The sequence below is a fragment of the Gymnoscopelus microlampas genome (assembly GCF_963454915.1).
Source record: "Gymnoscopelus microlampas genome assembly, chromosome: 8".
In the NCBI taxonomy this organism is placed as follows: Eukaryota; Metazoa; Chordata; class Actinopteri; order Myctophiformes; family Myctophidae; genus Gymnoscopelus; species Gymnoscopelus microlampas.
The window spans coordinates 26,615,165-26,635,120 of record NC_139945.1 but is presented as its reverse complement, the minus strand read 5'-3'; the positions used below and the strand labels follow the sequence as shown (position 1 = coordinate 26,635,120).

The 19,956-nt window shown below is 43.9% G+C and overlaps 1 protein-coding gene across 4 annotated transcripts in view; it reads right to left on the bottom strand.

Annotated features, from left to right (window-relative positions):
• The window catches only part of dock10 (dedicator of cytokinesis 10), a 133,478-nt gene that overhangs the window by 85,067 nt on the left and 28,455 nt on the right, over positions 1–19,956 (bottom strand). For 2 of the 4 annotated variants that reach the window (XM_084064329.1, XM_084064330.1), the window contains exon 1: positions 1,619–2,081. The exons of 1 other annotated variant lie outside the window; for it this stretch is intronic. In XM_084064329.1, coding sequence (XP_083920455.1) covers positions 1,619–1,777 — 159 coding nt within the window. In that variant the 5' untranslated portion in view covers positions 1,778–2,081. Of the gene's footprint in view, positions 1–1,618; positions 2,083–19,956 lie in introns of those variants that run through there. One more of the 4 variants, XM_084064333.1, reaches the window with a different exon arrangement.

The window sequence follows — 19,956 nt, the reverse complement described above, 5'->3', positions numbered from 1 at the left end:
CGTGTTGTGTCACTGGCGTGTGCCTGGAGGAAGTGAGGGAGGGATGTACTGAGCCGTCTGGCAACCAGACCACGACTGTCATTCCCATCAGCCTCTGTTGTCCTACTGTGAACCCTATCCTTGTCCTTGATGAAGACATTATCAATCAGCTCTGTTTTAGATCTTGAGTTCTTGGATGATATTTATCACCTAAAATGTGTTACAAGAACATTTAACCACTTTCAACCTGGTGTCCCTATTTTGGGAATGTCGTTATAGGTCAACATTTGTAATTTAATAGCACGTCTACAAGCTCACAACAACGCATCGCAAATAATGTCTCGTCGAAGATAGTTCCTGGAATCTAATGAACGCAATCCAAAGATCCATGACTTATTAGCTGCGCAATGGTGTAAATGTTAAATTGTGGATTTATATAGCACCTTTATCCAAAGTGCTTTACAATATGCAATACATTCAACAATTTACACACACTCACACAGCACACATGCATGAACGCACGCACGCACGCACACATGTACGCGCGCACTGACGGAAATTTGCAAGATAGAGAAAGCTTATTTACTGCGCTAGTTTAAGCTGGCCTAAATACATTAGCACTGTGGGGTTCTGCAGATGAACAAGGTTTGACCTACTGTTGTTACATGGAGAGGGGCTGCAGAGGAAAGGGTGATTGTATGCAGATCACACCCTGCTGAAAATCTGACATTTTCTTTCCACAGAGCATAGAGAACCTGGAGTCGTTTTTAGGAAATAAGGAGAGCTGTCCAACTTTAGAGAATACAGATACAAGAGGGGTGGCTAAACATACAGACAGAGAGATCTCTCACATTCTGCATTCATTCATTCATGCATGCATGCATTCATTCATTCATTCATTCATTCACTCACTCACTCACTCACTCACTCACTCACTCACTCACTCACTCACTCACTCACTCACTAGACCTTTCACTCACTCACTAGAGTAGACCATTCAACCACTCACTCACTCACTCACTCACTCACTAAAGCATCATATCAGTCATCTTGTTTGAGCAGCTATTTTTATCGTGTTCTCAGTGAGCCATGAGAAGCCCATATGCACAGAAAAGCAGCTTTTTCCCACAGAAGCAAGAGTCCTCATGTCTGACCCCATCAAACCCCCCTCACGCACATAAGCCCCCCATCCCCAAGTCCCCCCCCCTTCTGTTTCCTCCGTTTCCGCCCTTCTCAGCTGTGAGGAGAGACAGCCAGGCCCCCCAATCCGGGGTAATACATCACCCCTCAGAGACACAGAGAGAGAGAGAGAGGGAGAGAGAAAGGGGGAGAGAGAGGTTGAGGAAAAACCAACCGCAAAGAAATTCTTGTTCTGTACCAGGGAAAAAAAAAAATCCCACTTTTCCAGCACCCACTGACAGTTACATTTGAAGAAGTAGGCTACACACACACAAGCCCAACATAAATGTGCACACGTCCAATACAGTGCCACACACTGACTTCCCACCCACACCATCCACTTTACCTTCCCACTCACTGATAACAGAGACAGAAAAAGACAGAGATGACAGCAGAGAAAGAGAGAGAGAGAGAGAGAGAGGGAGGTGGGGAGTGGGGGGGTTGCAGTAGTAGTGGTTACCATGACGATGATGGGTAGAGGTGAATCAGTAGCGGTGTAGCCCTCCAGTTGGGGTGTGGCGGCGTCCAATGACAGCTGGTCCTGACGTGAGCACATGTGGCCACAGTCGGCCCCGCCCACGGAGCGTAGGAGCAGGACCGCGCTGGCCGAACAGCCCATAGCCTAATCGTCCGCAGCGGAACCCTGGCCCCGGTCCGGCCCGGTCTGGTCCAGCCCAGTAACAGTACCGTCCCGAGACGTAGAGGACCGTCTTTCGCCCAAAGCTTTACGTTTAGCCTGGATTAGCCTTATCTTGTCCTGCCAAACCCCAGCCTTACTTATATAGCAACCTGACCCAGCCTCAGAGCAGCTGTAGACCGGACGGACCCAAGCCTGGTTAAGCTCTGATCTAGCTCTGATCTAGGCAGCCTGCTGCCCTGTTTCCAGCACCCCCAGTCCGGCCAGAGGAAATAACCTCTGCTCAGCTCCAAAAGGACATCTCAGCCTGCCTCCCACCCTCCCTCCCTCCCTGCTTCACCAAGCCTCCATCCAGCTTCACTCTACCAATCCTACCCCCGCTTCACCAAACCTCCATCCAGCTTCACGCCCTATACCAAAACTTTCCCTCATTCACCTAACCTCCATCCAGCTTCACTCTACCAATCCTTTCGATGTTTCACCAAACCTGCATCCAGATTCACCCTCTACCAATCCTTTTCCCTGTTTCACCAAACCTGCATCCAGATTCACTCTCTACCAATACTTTCCCTGTTTCACTAAACCTGCATCCTCTACCAGTCCTCTGCCTGTCTCTTCAGTGCTGCTCGGATCTGCACTGCTCTGCTACTAGACTACAGCCTGCAGCCACTACTGCTGAGCAGACACACTGGCAGCCTTCTATGGGTCTCTCCCTCTCTCTCTCCCTCTCTCCCTCTCTTCCTCTCACCAACACACACACACACACACACACACACACACACACACACACACACACACACACACACACACACACACACACACTGCAGCTGTGCAGAACGCAGAACTCAGAGCCCAACCCAGCCGGAGCCACAACAAATCACAGCCCGCATTAGCTGTCAGCTGACCAGAACCAGGCGCCAAACACAGACGCGCCCACACACAAACACACACGCACACACACACGCAAACACACACACGCGCACACGCGCACACACACAAATACAGAGTTGCCTCAAAATTTTATGATTTTCAGGCTGCGGCATTCTCTCGGCAGTCCATTTATTCACACCGGTCCTTTCAAGTCAGTGTCCTGAATGGATGTGTGTGTGCGTGTGTGCGTGCGTGCGCGCGTGCATGTGCACATGCACATGCACGCGTGCATGTGATACACCAGGACAGTGCATACACACAAACTGTAGACACAGTCCCTGTGTGTGCGTCTTCCTCCATCTGTCAGATCTCGGATTCTGTTGCATAGCTCTTGTCCATGAAAGAAAACAGATGAACCAAGCAAGATTGAAACTTCAGGGTGTGCATGTGTGTGTGTGTGTGTGTGTGTGTGTGTGTGTGTGTGTGTGTGTGTGTGTGTGTGTGTGTGTGTGTGTGTGTGTGTGTGTGTGTGTGTGTGTGTGTGTGTGTGTGTGTATGTATGTATGTATGCACTTGCTTATTTACGTGTGCGTGCATGTGTAAGGCGTGCAAACATCTGCTTTTGTGTGCCTGTCTGGGTGTTCACGTATACTGTACATGCATATGCACATGCATGGACAGTTCCATTTGGTTCGTTCTGTCATAAATCCAATGCATGTGTCATTGCAGTGCTTGGCAGAGGGTCTGGCTGGATAGGGTGGGGGTCTGCGTGTGTGTGTGTGTGTGTGTGTGTGTGTGTGTGTGTGTGGGTGGATGTCAGCTGGGCTGTTGAATGGAAAGTGGGGAGTGGGTGGGTTACAGATTGAGTGAACATGTTTGAGTTGTAGGACTGTTGCAGAAAGTAGAGCTGGCGTGTAAAATTCCCCTTAGAACTCAGATTACCTCATAGACACACACAATACGTAAAATCTGTGAAAATTGTAGGAAGTGTAAAAATGGAACGTGAGGGTCAATTTTTTTTCTTCCAGAGTTCAATTAATGCTTTGAATTTTACTGTGCACAGTCAGACACAGGAAACACAGTCAGAATTTGTGCGTTATGCCTCCGCCGCTGGAGGCATTATGCTTTCGGGTTGTCCATCTGTCCATACATCCGTACGTCTGAACAATCCAAGCTTACGTACATCCGTCAGTCTGTCCGTTAGTCCCAACCTTGAGAACGGGATATCCCAAGAACGCCTTGAGGGACTTTGATTACATTTGGCATAAACGTCCACTTGGACTCAACAATGAACTTATTAGAAGCAGGTGGTCAAAAGGTCAAAGGATAAGGTCTCTGTGACCTCACTGAACACGTTCATTGAATTCAATCAAAGTCTTCACTAATATAAAATGAGTCTTCACTCTTCACTAATATGAGTCTGCACATACACAAATGTAAACAGCAACTGGTTGGTGGAGGCATACAACTGCGAAGCCGTATTTCTAGTTCAATCAAATTTTACAGTACTGCTAAGTGAGGGTGAAGGATGCGATCAATATCTTGCAAGTCCCATATACTCATGTCACCAGATACAGAGCCTGTGTCTGATCTCATTCTATTGTAATTTGCTGTCTGGACATGCTAAAAAGAACAAAAACAAAACATTATACATTAGATGCGATGCAAGAGTGCGCTCTAGTATATAGCCAACACCAACTCGGGACTTCGAATCGCTGCCCGCCACACTATGAATGGATTAGGAAACTATGTATGGATTATACATTCAAAAATGTACATTAAATATTCGACTGTTGAACTTGCAGTTCTCGTCATTGGAAATGCTGATAAGTAGGGAAGTCCGATATTATCGGCCTCTCGATATTAGCATAAAAATGTAATATCCGAAAATATCGGTGTCGTTTTTTTGTGTGGTTTTTTTTAAGTTACAGGAGTTACTGTATGGTGTGTGTGATACGAAATGTGACCTTACCATAATCACAGTAATCCTTAATCATATTCCATCATATTCAAGGGCTTTTGCAGAGAAATGAGACAGACTCCAGTCACTGTGTGTGTCTGTGTCCAGCTGACGCTCGTTGACGCTCGTTAATGTTATAGGCATCAAAGCAATTATGCTTCTGCACTGTCAAATAGGCCAACATCTAATCTAAGATTAGTGGGACTCATTCAAATGACTACCAGTGAGTCCCGGGACTCACTTTATTTAAAACCTAACAACAATCACTGTATTATATTAGATATTATATTGATATTATAGCTATTTGATTTGATTAGATATGTGATGTTGTTACATGATAATTAGTTGACTTTTGGTGAAAAAGCCTGCATATCGGTATCTGAAATTAGGAGTTGGACAATATCGGTATATCGGTAAAAAAAGTCAATATCGAACATCCCTACTGATACGTTTACACTTTACAGTATAAAGCTCTGAATTTACAGTGTTTGTTGAACAAGATGATTATTAATGTGGGTGATTTGTACGCCTATAATATTGTAATTATTCACTCATGTGTACATGCTAATGATTGACACCAAACCTAACAAAGTTAATAGTAGCTGAATCAGAACATTGAGGCACAGGATTTAAGTTTGTTAACTAATATGTTTCCTATACAAATGATTTGAATTCAATCAATTGTTTGACACAGATACAAAAAATAACTAACCAGACATGGAATACTACTATATCTGCAATACTATTTGAGTGCTTTTGACTGATTTCTTTTGGAGCAAATCAAAAAAGAAATCTCTGTTAAATCAGTACAACTACCACAGAGCCAAAGTTATCAGAGGCCATGAGAAGAATTATAATTTAGGCATTTAGCAGATACTCTTATCCAGAGTGACTTACAAAGCGCAAGGTCAGGGGTAAGTGGATGACCAAGAAGTATAAATGAGTGACAAAGAATGCACAGTAGGAGTGACGAAAAATCTCAAGTGTCCTTGAAGTGGCAACAGGCTGCAGTTAGAATATTGTGGATGCTGAGCGGGAAGTAGGCGGTAACCATGGCGACGCTGCTGGGTCACGATTAGGGGGTCATCAGCGTTCATGTGACAGAGGAACACACCCACCGCCTCTGGAAGCCTCATCATTACAATGATTTACACAGCTAAATATAAACAGTACGCAGCACCAAACACATGGCACACATGATGAGCGCATACAAACACGTACATTCAGACACCGCAAACAGCGGCTGCGTAAACATATCATTGCACACACAAAAGCATGCACGCATAATAGACACAATCCCCCACCTACTCACTGTGAAAATGTTAATGTTACCCACACACAGTGGCAGATTAAACCCCCCACCCATCCCTCTACGAAACCACTGCCACCTCTCACCAAAGGCTCTCCAGTACAACATGTCTAACATAGCAGCTATCAGACACACAGACTTCACAGAGATGCTCTTTGTGTGTGTGCCAGCCCACCACAATACTCCCGTCATGCCACCATGCCCACACAGCCATCCATACCCCCCCCTGCCCCCAGTGCCCCCACCCCTTTTGCTGCCAGCCCATCCTCTCCATGTTACACTGATCTGATCTACCATCATGTCCTCTCTGCCTGGTAGGGCGTATATATCGTATATCGATATCGTGATATGAGACTAAATATCAATGGTATTTTGGATATTGTAATATTATCCATATATAAGTGTTGTCTTTTCCTGGTGTTAATCACTTAAGCCCTATTTCATACTATCAAAATTGTACAAAGGATTCAGGTTCATTTTTGAAAATGTTGAAAAAAACCTACTTCAAAATTATAATATAGCTGCAAGCAGCAATGAGCGGTTTCGAGAATAATGGCAGACTGGCAGACTGTGACAGAGTGGCAGACTGGCAGACTGGCAGACTTTGACAGAGTGGCAGACTGGCAGACTGGCAGACTGTGACAGAGTGGCAGACTGGCAGACTGGCAGACTGTGACAGACTGTGGCAGACTGGCAGACTGGCAGACAGACAGACTGTGGCAGACTGGCAGACTGGCAGACAGACAGACAGACAGTGACAGAGTGGCAGACTGGCAGACTGTGACAGACTGGCAGACTGGCAGACTGTGACAGAGTGGCAGACAGACAAACAGACAGACTGTGACAGAGTGGCAGAGTGGCAGACTGGCAGACAGACAGACAGTGACAGAGTGGCAGACTGGCAGACAGACAGACTGTGGCAGACTGGCAGACTGGCAGACAGACAGACAGTGACAGAGTTGCAGACTGGCAGACAGACAGACAGACTGTGACAGAGTGGCAGACTGGCAGACTGGCAGACAGACAGACAGTGACAGAGTGGCAGACTGGCAGACAGACAGACAGTGACAGAGTGGCACACTGGCAGACAGACAGACTGTGACAGAGTGACAGAGTGACAGAGTGGCAGACTGGCAGACTGGCAGACTGGCAGACAGACAGTGACAGAGTGGCAGACTGGCAGACAGACAGACAGTGACAGAGTGGCAGACTGGCAGACAGACAGACAGTGACAGAGTGGCAGAGAGAGAGAGAGAGAGAGAGAGAGAGAGAGAGAGAGAGAGAGAGAGAGAGAGAGAGAGAGAGAGAGAGAAAAGAAAGAGAGAGAGAGAGGGGGGGAGAGAGAGAGAGAGAGAGAGAGAGAGAGAGAGAAAAGAAAGAGAGAGAGAGAGGGAGAGAGAGAGAAGGAGAGAAAAGAAAGAGAGAGAGAGAGAGGGAGAGAGAGAGAGAGGGAGAGAGAGAGAGAGGCAGTGAGAAAGAGAGGCAGTAAGAGAGAGAGCGAGAGAGAAGAAGTGAACATGCATTAATTAACAAAGTCATGATTTTTGTTCAGTAAATTATATTTGGACCGGTTAAATTGGGGTTTGAACCAGGGACCTATAGACTTGTGGGTAGACAGTGTAAAGGATAAGGATAATTCCAGGTCCGTTCATGAAAGTCCTTGCGGTCTTGTTTCCAATGAGGGCCTGTGAGCAATTAGGGGTTAAGAGTCTTGCTCAGGGACAAATTTCATTTCATCGACACATTTGCTGGCCTGGCCTGGAATCGTACCTGGGGCAACCAGGGCCTCTGGCTTTCTAGGTGGGCTCACTAACCACTCAGCTATGGCCACAGTACAGACTGAGCCATTGGATAGACAGAATTGGATTTCATATGTGGTAAGTTATCATACAGCATGGGTTGCTTATTATATACATACAAGCTCATAACGCGTCACATTGTAGATCGGCTGTATGTGGTTACTGTAGGTGTTGTATTAATAATTACATCTGCAAAGTAACAAGTAACTAAAGCTGTCATCTGCTGTAATTGTAGTAGAGTAGAGTAGTAAAGTAAAAGTACCTAAAAATTGTACTGTGCATGTGTGATTGGTGATGAGTGAGAGCAGGTGAGAGGGGTGGATCCAATCCATGGGAATAGGGGGAATTCCAAATGATGATCACCTCAACGCATTGTTGGGGACAGGGATCGAACCAGCGACCTATGGATTCACAGGCTGCCTCTCTTCTCATTGAGCTAAAGATATGGCCTCCCTGATGGTGTCTGTTGATATCTATAGGTTTTTCCGTCCTATAGGTTCTTCCGGTGTGAGATTGTAGATCAGCTATTTTCACAAGAAAGTATGTCATACATAAAAAACAACTACTCTCAAAAGCAATTCATGGTATTGTTTAAAAAGTGCACATGTCTGAATTAACAGGGTCATGTTTTGTATAATGCAATTTAAATGTAAACTGTGACGAGTGGGGTTTGAACCGTGGACCTTTGGCACATGAGACTAACACTGTATTGATCAAGCTATTCAATCCACAGCCTTGGTCAGTGAGAAGGGAGAATCCAACAAAACAAAACAAAACAAAAGAGGGAATGAAGTACATCATACATTGAAAACAACTACTCTCAATAAGCGTTTCATTTAACAATTGCATGTTTATTCATTGATACAGTCATGTTGTGTGCAATGCAATTGAGTTGAGGTCTGCACGAGGTGAGATTTGAACCGGCGACCCTCTGGTATCAAGGCAGATGATTAAGCCATTGGGCCAACAGACCCGAACTGATGAAAAGGGAGTTCACACACATGACACACTTTCACGCAAATTGCTCAGAAATACTGGATTTAAATGTTTTTCAAACTGCTCAAAATTGCAGACAATCTAAGGGCGGAGTTTACTGGTTAACAATTGCACATGCATTCATTGATACAGTCATGTTGTGTGCAATGCAATTATAATGAATTCTACATGACGTGGGATTCGAACCAGGAACCCTGTGGTTTCAAGGCAGATGATTAAGCCATTGGGCCAACAGACCTGTACTAGTGAAAAGGGAGTTCACACACACATGACACACTTTCACGCAAATTGCTCAGAAATCCTTGGTTTAAATGTTTTTCAAACTGCTCAATATATTTCGGAATGGAAACTAGTGGAAAATAGTCGATCTACAAGCTCACAACGCGTTGCTATCTAAAAAGGTGTGAGATTGTAGATCGGCTATTTTCACAAGAAAGTATGTCATACATAAAAAACAACTACTCTCAAAAGCATTTCGTGTTATTGTCTAAACATTGCACATGTCTGAATTAACAGGGTCATGTTTTGTACAATGCAATTTAAATGTGAACTGTAATAAGTGGGATTCGAACCAGGGACCTTCGGCACATGAGACTCACACTCTACTGGTGGAGCTATCCAATACACAGCCTTCGACAGTGAAAAGGGAGAATCCAACAAAACAAAACAAAAGCGCGAATGAAGTACGTCATACATTGAAAATAACTACTTTCAAGTATGCATTTCTCGTCATCTTTAACAATTGCACATGTATTCATTGATATAGTCATGTTGTGTGCAATGCAATTATAATGAAGTCTACCTGAGGTGGGATTCGAACCAGCAACCCTGTGGTTTCAAGGCAGATGATTAAGCTATCAAGCTATTGAACCTACACACCTGAACTAGTGAAAAGGGAGTTCACACACATGACACACTTTCACGCAAATTGCTCAGAAATCCTGGATTTAAATGTTTTTCAAACTGCTCAAAATTGCAGACAATCTAAGGGCAAAGCTTACTGGTCAAAGTGATACATGTGTTCCTCATGAGTCAAGGCACATGTGTAAGCAGGTTTAACGGCTGTCGGCCAAACGAGGCATGACTTTTGCCTGTTTAAAGTTTGCATTTTCAAAAAATTGCTATAGCGCCCCCCTTTGACCAATTGGAGTAAGATTGGTTTCAGTGATACTTGGAATGACCTTCTACAATATTGCAAAGTGTCAAACAAATGCGAGTCTGCATGTATGTTTTAGGGGCAGATGAATAATTGTCATAAAACTGCAATTTTCATTGGCTTATAAAAGCTTAACGTTTTCACTTATGGAAAATCCGCTTGCTCACGTCTGTCGGCATTGGTCCAAAGTTCATGTGTATACAGTTTCGTACAGATTGCTCAATCTGTACGAAGGAAGAGTCTTTTTTACTGCTTTTCATAGAATTCGAAATGGTGGGAGATCCAAAGGTCAGAGGTCAAAAGTCAGAGTGTGAAAGTTGTTAGGCATGAGGAGACGCATGTGTGCATCGAAGTTTCATGGCTGTGGGTCAAACAGGGCATGAGTTGTACCTGTTCAAAGTTGGCATATTTCAATTGAGTGCTACAGCGCCACCCTTTGGCCAATGTTTGTGAGTTTCGGGTTTTCGCCGTTTGGCATAGCCCTCTACCATATTGCCGAATTTCATAAAAAGTGACCACGCGGTTAGGCCAGAACTGGCAAAACCGGCGGAAGAATAATGAACTCTTACAGATGTAATAGGGTTCGAAGCCTGATAGGCTCTCGAAACCTAATTATCGTCACAAAACACTATTATTGTCACAATATCGAGGTTTTGGTGAAAAATGTTGATTAGTGTTTGTCCATATCACCTAGGAGTGAAAAGATCAATGGCGATTTATCGACGGCAACATGTAAAATAAAATCTAATATGTGCTATTTACAAAACCCACCAAAATGTGAACATTTGTCTTTGTTACAAGTTTTTATTTTTTTAATTTATTTTTTTATTATGAATTAATTAATAAAACAGAACCAAATAGAGAATATATTCAAGGATATTTAGACAAGGGCCATTATTCTGTCGATATAGCTGGGTAAACATGAAAGCAGAGGCATTGATTTCCACCCCAGCAAATCTAACCCTGTATATATATTCATTACAATATGTATTCATCAAAGATGCTTCTTTGAGAGGCTTCCTTTCAATGCTGCTGCATTCATGCGTCGCCACCAAGAGTAATTCGGTGACAATTCTGCTGTGTGCGTGGCCGAGACATCATTAAAACGGCTTTCACTACACATTTAAACTGCATCTTTTGTCATCGTTTTCACCTCCATTTTCCAGAAAAAGAGAGACCATAAGAATGAGAGAGAGAGAGAGAGAGAGAGAGAGAGAGAGAGAGAGAGAGAGAGAGAGAGAGAGAGAGAGAGACAGAGACAGAGACAGAGAGTGGAAAAAGAGGAAGCGAGAGAGAGTGAAAAACACCCAAGGCAACACTCAGCGATGGTGGGTGTTGCATTAGTGATGGGGAGCTCCAGCTTCCATGGAAGAGAGAGTGTGAGGACACTCCGATACGACTGCAGTGACGATGCAGAGAAACACATCATCACAGCTACCAGACACTGTGTCTGTAATGATGAGGAGCTCCAGCTTCCATGGAAGAGAGTGTGTGAGGACACTCCGTATACCAGTGGTTCTCAACCTGTGGGCTGGGACCCACAGGGGGGTTCCCACAAGATTTTTTGGGGGGTTCCCAGATGACAGTGAAGTGGCAATTTAGGGACTTTTATGACCCTTTTAATACCTCAAAATAATAAAAAGAGAAAAGACCATAGCCTATACTGCATTAAAAGTAATCAACAAACTATACTATAAAAACTACATAAGCAAATATTGTGAAAATAGCCGATCTACAATCTTGTAGATCGGCTATTTTCACAATATTTACCTGTGGAACTAAATTGAATGCCTACAATTCCAAGCGCTTGTCAGGGTCGGGGGTCCCCAGTTCAAATATGATTATTTTGGGGGGCCTGAAAAGTTTGAGAACCACTCCCGTATACGACTGCAGTGACGATGCAGAGAAACACATCATCAAAGCTACCAGACACCACCACACATTCAGTACATCCTTGTGTCTGTAATGACGGGGAGATCCAGCTCAGTGGTTCTTAAAGTGGGGTCTATGTGGACTCATGGATTAAAGCAAAAATGAAATCTAGCTTTAATCCTGAAAGGTTTTGTCTAATCTCTGATTTGTGAAGCAATCTGAAAGGAGCCTGTCCCCCCTACACTAGAGTTTCATAAACAATTAACACAATATGTAGAATCACGATGTTTAAGTATTATAATTCTAAATCTACAGTGTGTTCTTAGTGTTCTACACACAGCCAACCAGTTGAAGAAATTGTAAATCTGCTATTTTCAATAAATGGTGAAATGTGACATTTTTTAAAAACGTTTTAACAACACAAATGTTGTATGGGGGGTCCCTGGCACAAAATATTTTCAGACGGGGGTCCACGGTCAAATACATACACTAAAATAGATAAATAAAAATACGAGCTAAGCTTAGATTCTGGCAATAAATATCTTCAGTGGGTCTCTGAATGAATGCATGTACAGTAAATCTACAGTGGGATATACAGTATGAATCTACAATACCTCCCTCCCTCTCTCCCTCCCTCTATCGTTCTCTCTCTCGTCATGCTTTCATTTTGTTGCCTCATTAATTCTACCCATCAACCAAAACATCCAAAACTCTGGAGTCTCTTAGCTTAACAACGGCAAAAACATATGCCAACCACTAAGAGAGTTTGTGTACGAGTGTGCAGCGTGCAGTGTGTGTGCTCGTGCGTGTGGGCAAATACATACCGTATTTACATGGCTGTAAATGTGTCTCTGTTTTTGTGTCTTTGCTGTCTGTGCACAAGTTTCCATGTGTTCTTGTGTGTTCTTGTGTGTGTGTGTGTGTGTGTGTGTGTGTGTGTGTGTGTGTGTGTGTGTGTGTGTGTGTGTGTGTGTGTGTGTGTGTGTGTGTGTGTGTGTGTGTGTGTGTGTGTGTGTGTGTGAGAGACCGGGTTAAGTAGTGTGTAGGTCTGAATCACGGTGAAGGAATGACATCAGTGGGGTTGTATAGGGCAGTGAGCCTCCATCACAGTGAAGTTAATGTGTTCCAGCTGGACACAGCCTCTGTCTCCAACACACCACCGTACCGTAGCAACATAATCCCCTGCTTCCCAACACGACTGTTACTCTTCTGTACAAGGCTGGTGGACACAGAACAATGGGGATACATACAGTATGTAGGTGGTTAGGTATGGGGCTGCAGCTAGTGATTATTTTCTGTAACTTAATTAATCTAAATATGCTAATCTAATCTAAATATAATAAGTTATCTGATCTCACTCACTCAGACAGAATAATATGGAACAAAGCATTCACATTTGGTGAAGTTGTAAACAGCACAGATTGCATTAGAAATGTTTAAATGGTAAATCACCGAACCAACTATTTGATTACTAAATGTAATTGATTATTCGATGTCGTGTGTGTCGTAAATAGCCGATCTACAAGCTTACAACGCGACGCAGCACAGTGTGTTGTGGGCTTGTGAGCAACACTGCACGCAGTGAACGACTTGAGAGCAGCACTGCATGCAGTGAGCAAAACTGCATGCAACCTCAAGTATAAATCAGACAAAAGATGGTGATAAGACGCTCTCGTGACTAATGTGTGCACGGCAGCTAACCCAGTGAACCACAGTACATTATGAGACTCCGGCATACTGCCTTGTAAGCAGTTGTTAGCGACGTCGCTGTGCTCAGCCTCCCTGCAGAGATTGTGGGCTGACTCATGGCAGCCCGGGCGTTTGATGTGGTGTGGAACGATGCCGCGTTTACTCAGGAAAACACTCCCCTGTTTCCATGGCGACCGCAACAGGAAGCGAAGGACGCTGTCCCTCAAAGAGTGGAGGAATTCTCCGCAAACTAGTATGGCCGCCACCCCCAACCCCACCCCCACCCTGACAGGGTCATCATCAACCCTCCACTTAGTGTGATGTAACGCAAGCAGGGTCTGTCACTCACGGGCTGCAAAGATGGAACTCTATGTAATGGATTATTTTTTACAAAAGTTAAAGAAGAAATTAAAAGCACTAAACTGAAATTTAATGGAAAAACTGACAGACCGGAAGTGAGCGCTTAGCAGAGTTTGGACTGTACACTTGAAGATGAAGTATAAGGGAATTCTTCACAGTGAAGTTATTCTGTTTCAATGTCTCTGTCAACAAGTGATGTGAATCACTGGTTTCTTTCAAAATGTCCCTGAAAAATCATCTATCAGGAGACCACAAGGGGAGGTAAATGTAAATTCCCATCGAAAGGAGGTGTCATTCACTGCCGCCGTTTTTCCTTCCTTTTTCTCCTTTGTACATAGGCCTATATAGTGTTTTGTATTTGTTGATGACATGTATTATTGTGTAAAATTGTTACGCTATGTTGATGAATTGAATACATAGGACCACAATGAAACAAGTCCCCAGGACTTTTTTGTATGTTATCCTTTTCGCCTTAATTTTAGACTGTACCACGTGCTGTTTACATTTCTGACGAATAAAGTATTAAATCAATCAAACCTCTCTCTCTCTCTCTCTCTTTGCGTGGGCCCCACAGTAAATATCAATACCAATTTCCAGTATGATTTGTCAGGTCAAATTTTTTTTTTTTTTAAAGTCTCTTCTCAAACCAGATACAGTTGTGTGCCTCCCTCTCTCTCTCTCTCTCTCTCCTGGTTCACATCTCCTTGCAGAAGCGTGCTGCAACTCGAGGTGTTGAGAGCAACATGCAGGTTTGCAGCTCACACAGTGTTGACGTACGTGGCTGTGTTAATAACGCTTCTATTTAGGGTCTCTGGACAATCTCTAGACATCATGACAATTATTTTAATTCTTGGTGACGTGTGTGTGTGTGTGTGTGTGTGTGTGTGTGTGTGTGTGTGTGTGTGTGTGTGTGTGTGTGTGTGTGTGTGTGTGTGTGTGTGTGTGTGTGTGTGTGTGTGTGTGTGTGTTGTTTTTGTTTTGTCTACCTGTGTTCTGCCTTATAAAAAACCTCAGACTGCGGATGTGGCTTTAGAGTGAATTATCTCTCCTCCTCACATGACTTCTCTGAAACTCAACAAAACAGGAAGACAAAGCAGGTCTGGTACTCTGACCTTGCTAACCCTACACCTCTCTCTGTCTTTCCACAATCTCAATACAAAAGCTTCTATGGGGAGTTTAAGACCTTTTACATGTTGAAGAACTGGGGCACTTGAGCAGTGATTGTGTCAAATGTTCCAACAGAGTTTCACCCATTGTCAGCAAGATGTTCTCTTTCTAACAGGAGGTCAAAGGGAAGAAGTCAAGCTGAGGGCTACGGTACAATACACTACCTACGCCACCTAGTGTTCAGGATTCAACACAGCAGGCATTATGGGTCTAGAGTAGAAGGTTAGATCCCTGCCATGATGACAATCATATGAATATGAAAAAACAAAGGAATATGTCAGTGGCTGTAGTGGCTGTGTGACGGTTCTCTGGGTTTCCACATCTGTGTTTGACCACCGTTAATTCAACACAAAGCAAAACAAAGCCTTTCCGTAAACGACCTGTAGGGAGAGCTGTTTGACTCCTAGATGTGTATCTGCTGCTCTGGCTGTGGCGTTTGTTTACAAAAGGAAGCTATTAAAATGTCTTTAACTGAGAACTAAAGTCCTGAGGCAGGGGGTGGATATGGATGGGGTAGGGCAGGGGGTGGGGGGGTGGCGGGTGGTTTTGTCGACAGGGAGAACTGCTATAAATGGAGTCGGATGTTGAAAGTTTCCATTCATTCTGTCCCCTATGAGTCTCTTCCTCCTCGACCCCCCTGGTTCCGTAGAGCACCCCCCCCCCCACCAACCCCAGTGCACCCACTGTCCAACAAGCTCACCCTTTCTCCCTTCCTGCCAAACCACCCCCACTCACTCACTCACTCACTCACCCCCCAACATTACCTCCAAAAATAGGGGTTTTAGTTCCTTCCTTCTGCAGGCTACCTCCGTTTTGCATCTATACTGATGAATACATGCACCAATGCACGCATGTATGCAGGCACGCACGCACGTACGCACGCATACACACGCACACACTTTTATCGTCAGCGGTGTTAAGTGATCCTAGGCACTTTACCAATTTCAACCAATCTGGACAAAATGTACACGTTCAAACATTTTCAAAACTTTTCAAGGTTTAAAAAAATACTGAAAAACATTTTCGCTATGACAAAGTATCTAGGGCTTAAGTGGTTAATGGAATCAGCTGTTGACTAATATTCACATACACACAGTAGCATAACTCTGGGCAGTTGAGGTTTATGGATGAATGTGTACGAAATGAATCAGATGTTTAAAGGTCATCTTTAAGCCGTGTGTTATGAAAGCAGGAGAAATGAAAAGCCTCATCTCAGAGACAGACCTTTTTTTCGCAATAGTTGGTTGGATAATACTGTGGAAAAGGCCAAGAAACGGGGGATAAGATTGCATGCAAGCAAAGACCAGGAGTTGCCTGCATGGTTCAAATACATCACAGGTACATGCCTACCACTGCAGCTCACACTGCTAACACATGGATTAAAGCACAATAAAATCTCAATACTGAAAATCTTTGTATGACCAAGTCCTAAATACTGCTAGTTTGACCACTCGAAATAGTCTAATCTTAAAATAATAACTGAAAATAGCTACTTTCGCTGCGCAACATGCTTCCATAGACATGGTGGCTTCTATGGAATCCAAATGACTGAAATCAGTCTTGGCGGCTGAGAACTTTAATCCATACTGCTGTAAAAGTGAAAGACAGCTCTGTCCCTGCAGCTCGTCTTCCTCTGCCCAACATTCACAGGCAGAAATAAGCAAGACTAGTAACAGGCCAGCCAGCATGGCCTCCCTAATGTCCAATCTTTAGCTATTATAATAGTACACCACAAAGTCACCCATGTACCTCAATCATCAAAATACTTCACAAACGTCAAAGGACGTCCACAATCACAACACCAGAGCGAGCTCCACTAATCATGTTCAACCCAGATTTGGCTAAAACAAGGGGTTGCATTTCTTCTCCTGCTATAAAATGTGGAACTAAAAGAGCACTTACAGGTGGCTGCAATTCAAAACGGGCCCCTGTAAAAAGTCAAACGTCTTGGGTTTAAAATCCTCTTAGCAGATCTTGTATTAAACTGTACTTTCCTGTGCTTTTTTTGCAAACTGCTAATAAAGTATTCCATCAATCAATCACTAAGTTTCTTTGTGTGCAGTTTGGGAATGAAAAAAATAAGGGAATGTCCGCACACGATAAACTAGCGTTACCAATGAATTGTTAATTAAATAAAGCATGGGAGACCAGTAGTTTATCCAGCGCGGACATTCCCATACTTTTTACTTGAATAATTTTGGTCTAGCACCGCTTTCCAAGAACTGTGGGGATGTACATAATTATCCTACCTTTTTTCATACAGTTTGTGAATGAAGCCTCTCAAATGTTCAGCGATGACGCTGCACTACACAGACTGACTGCTTGTGTTCATGTTCTAGTGTGGTGATGGTCATGCTGGGACACGTTGTGAGCTTGTACATCTGCTATTATCTGCTTGTGACACCGTATAAAACAAGCCTTAAATCTAACTTCTACTTGACCAGGCATCTCAGTGTTTCATGGATGGAGGTGGTTCCGCAGCAACATGAGCTGTGATTGGTAAAATGTTCAGGGTACTACTGTACACACACACGCCCACGTGCGCACACACACGCACGCGCGCGCACACACACACACACACACACACACACGCGCACACCCACACACACACATACATACATACATAAATACCGGTAAATATACATACATATCCTGTTCTACACAGCATGGACTAAATAATCAAATGACAAAACATGCCAAGTAACTAAGGATTATAAGTCATTATACGTTTTGACGAGATCTCTCTTGAGAATGAGGCCTCAGGTCTCAATGAGATAACCTGTATAACCAAGGTTAGAGCTCATTAATTCATTCTCCCATGTGGCTGGCTATGTCTCCCCCTCACCCCATCCCATCCCGTTCCCCTGTTCTGGACCTCTGCAGCTTCCTACAGTCCCATCACAAGCCCTTTGTCTGCATGTGTACATACAATTAACCACTTGAACCACCAGCATCCATATTCTATGGGGGTAAATTAGCCAAAAATAGCAGATCTAACAGTACAAGCTCACAAGCTTGAGTTTGTGAGCTTGTAGATCAGCAATTTGTGTCCAAGAGATTCAATGTAGACGGGAAGAAGAGGTCCAAAGTACAAAGCCAGGTCCAATGTATTAAGTCCAGAGGGTTTAAGTGGTTAAGTGCTCTACAAATATTACACCAACATAATTATAGTCTTCTATCCCAGGGGTTCACAATCCTTTCCATGCCAATGACCCCAAAATAGCCATAGCGGTCTCCATTGCTCCCTTAGTAGCCCATATTACAAACTTATCCATAAGTCAGTGTCATGTCCCACAAGAATTCAAGTTGGCAAGAGTAATCCCTCTATTTAAAAAAGGAAGCAAACTAGATCCTGGCAACTATAGGCCTGTTTCCATCCTTTGTTCAATCTCAAAGGTTATAGAGCGATCAATCCAAGAACAAATCAACAGCTACCTCAGCGAGCGTAAGCTGTTGTTTGAATTCCAATCGGGCTTCAGAACATCCCACTCCACTGACACATGCCTACTGTATTTGACCGATCACATCAAACGTGAGGTAGACTCGGGCAAATACTGCGGCATGGTCATGCTGGACCTCCAAAAGGCATTTGACACTGTAAACCACGAAATTCTACTTGATAAGCTGAGGGCGATTGGCTTTGATTGCACATCACTAAATTGGATGAGATCTTACTTGGAGGGTAGAGAACAAGTGGTTGACATCAACGGAACCATGTCCTCATCCCTCCCGGTGAGCTGCGGGGTTCCTCAAGGCAGCATTCTAGGGCCGTTACTGTTTCTTCTATACATTAACGACATGAATGCTGCCTGTAACTGCAAACTGTTCCTGTTCGCTGATGACTCGGCACTCCTGATTTCGGGAGAGGACAAGTTGCAAGTCGAGGAAGCTCTCAGCTCTGAACTCTCAAAAATCCGTACCTGGCTTACCGATAACAAACTGTCACTACACCTTGGGAAAACCGAATCCATCCTATTTGGGACCAAACATTCCCTCAGTAAAATGAAGGTAGATGACTTCAAGGTCAAAGTCGATGACACAATCATCACTAGCAAAGAAGAGATTACCTATTTGGGATGTATTCTTGACAAACACCTGACAGGTGAAAGCATGGCAACAAAGGTGTTCAAAGGAGTAAACCAGAGAACCAGATTTATGGGCAGAGTTTCCTCTTTTGTCAACCCTCAGGCACTCAGGACCCTCTCAGGGGCCCTGATTCAGCCCCTTTTTGACTATGCTAGCTCCTCTTGGTACTCCAACACCTCAGTGTCACTGAAGACTAAGCTTCAAACCTCCCAAAACAAACTGATTCGACTACTTCTCGGACTGGGGCCCATGACCCACCTCTCTCCCACTCACTTTGCCAGCCTAGGCTGGCTCAGGGTGGAAGACAGGGTTATACAATTAAAAATGGGACTGGTCTTCAAAATTGTAAATGCAGATTTGCCCGAAATGCCCCCTATACCTGCATATCTGTATAAGTACCTCGAAAAAGTTAGTGACACCCACAGTCACAAAACTAGAGGGAGCGTAAACAACAATCTGGTAACACCCACCCATAAAACAAACATGGGCAAATTCTCCTTCTATAGCACTGCCACCAAGGAATGGAATAGTCTAACCCCATCCCTCAAAAAATGCAGTTCGCTGGGCTCATTCAAAACAGCCCTAAAAACTCATCTTTCTGGAGGCCTAAAGAGGAGCTAGTACCAGTTTCCCTGTAGACAGACGACCCCCCCCCCTCCCCCTTTTTTGTACACACTTTTTTTTTTTTTTTTTTTACTTTGATCATGTTTTGTTTTGTATATATTTCTTTATTTTCCCATGACCTTTTTTGTACATAATGGTATATATTTTTTTTTTCCCCCTCTGTATTCTTATGTTGTTTTTTGAACTGTTTGGTTGCTACTATATATGTCTATGAAATTAATTCAAGGACCCCAATGGAAACAAGCCCGCAAGGACTTTTTTGGCCGGACCTTT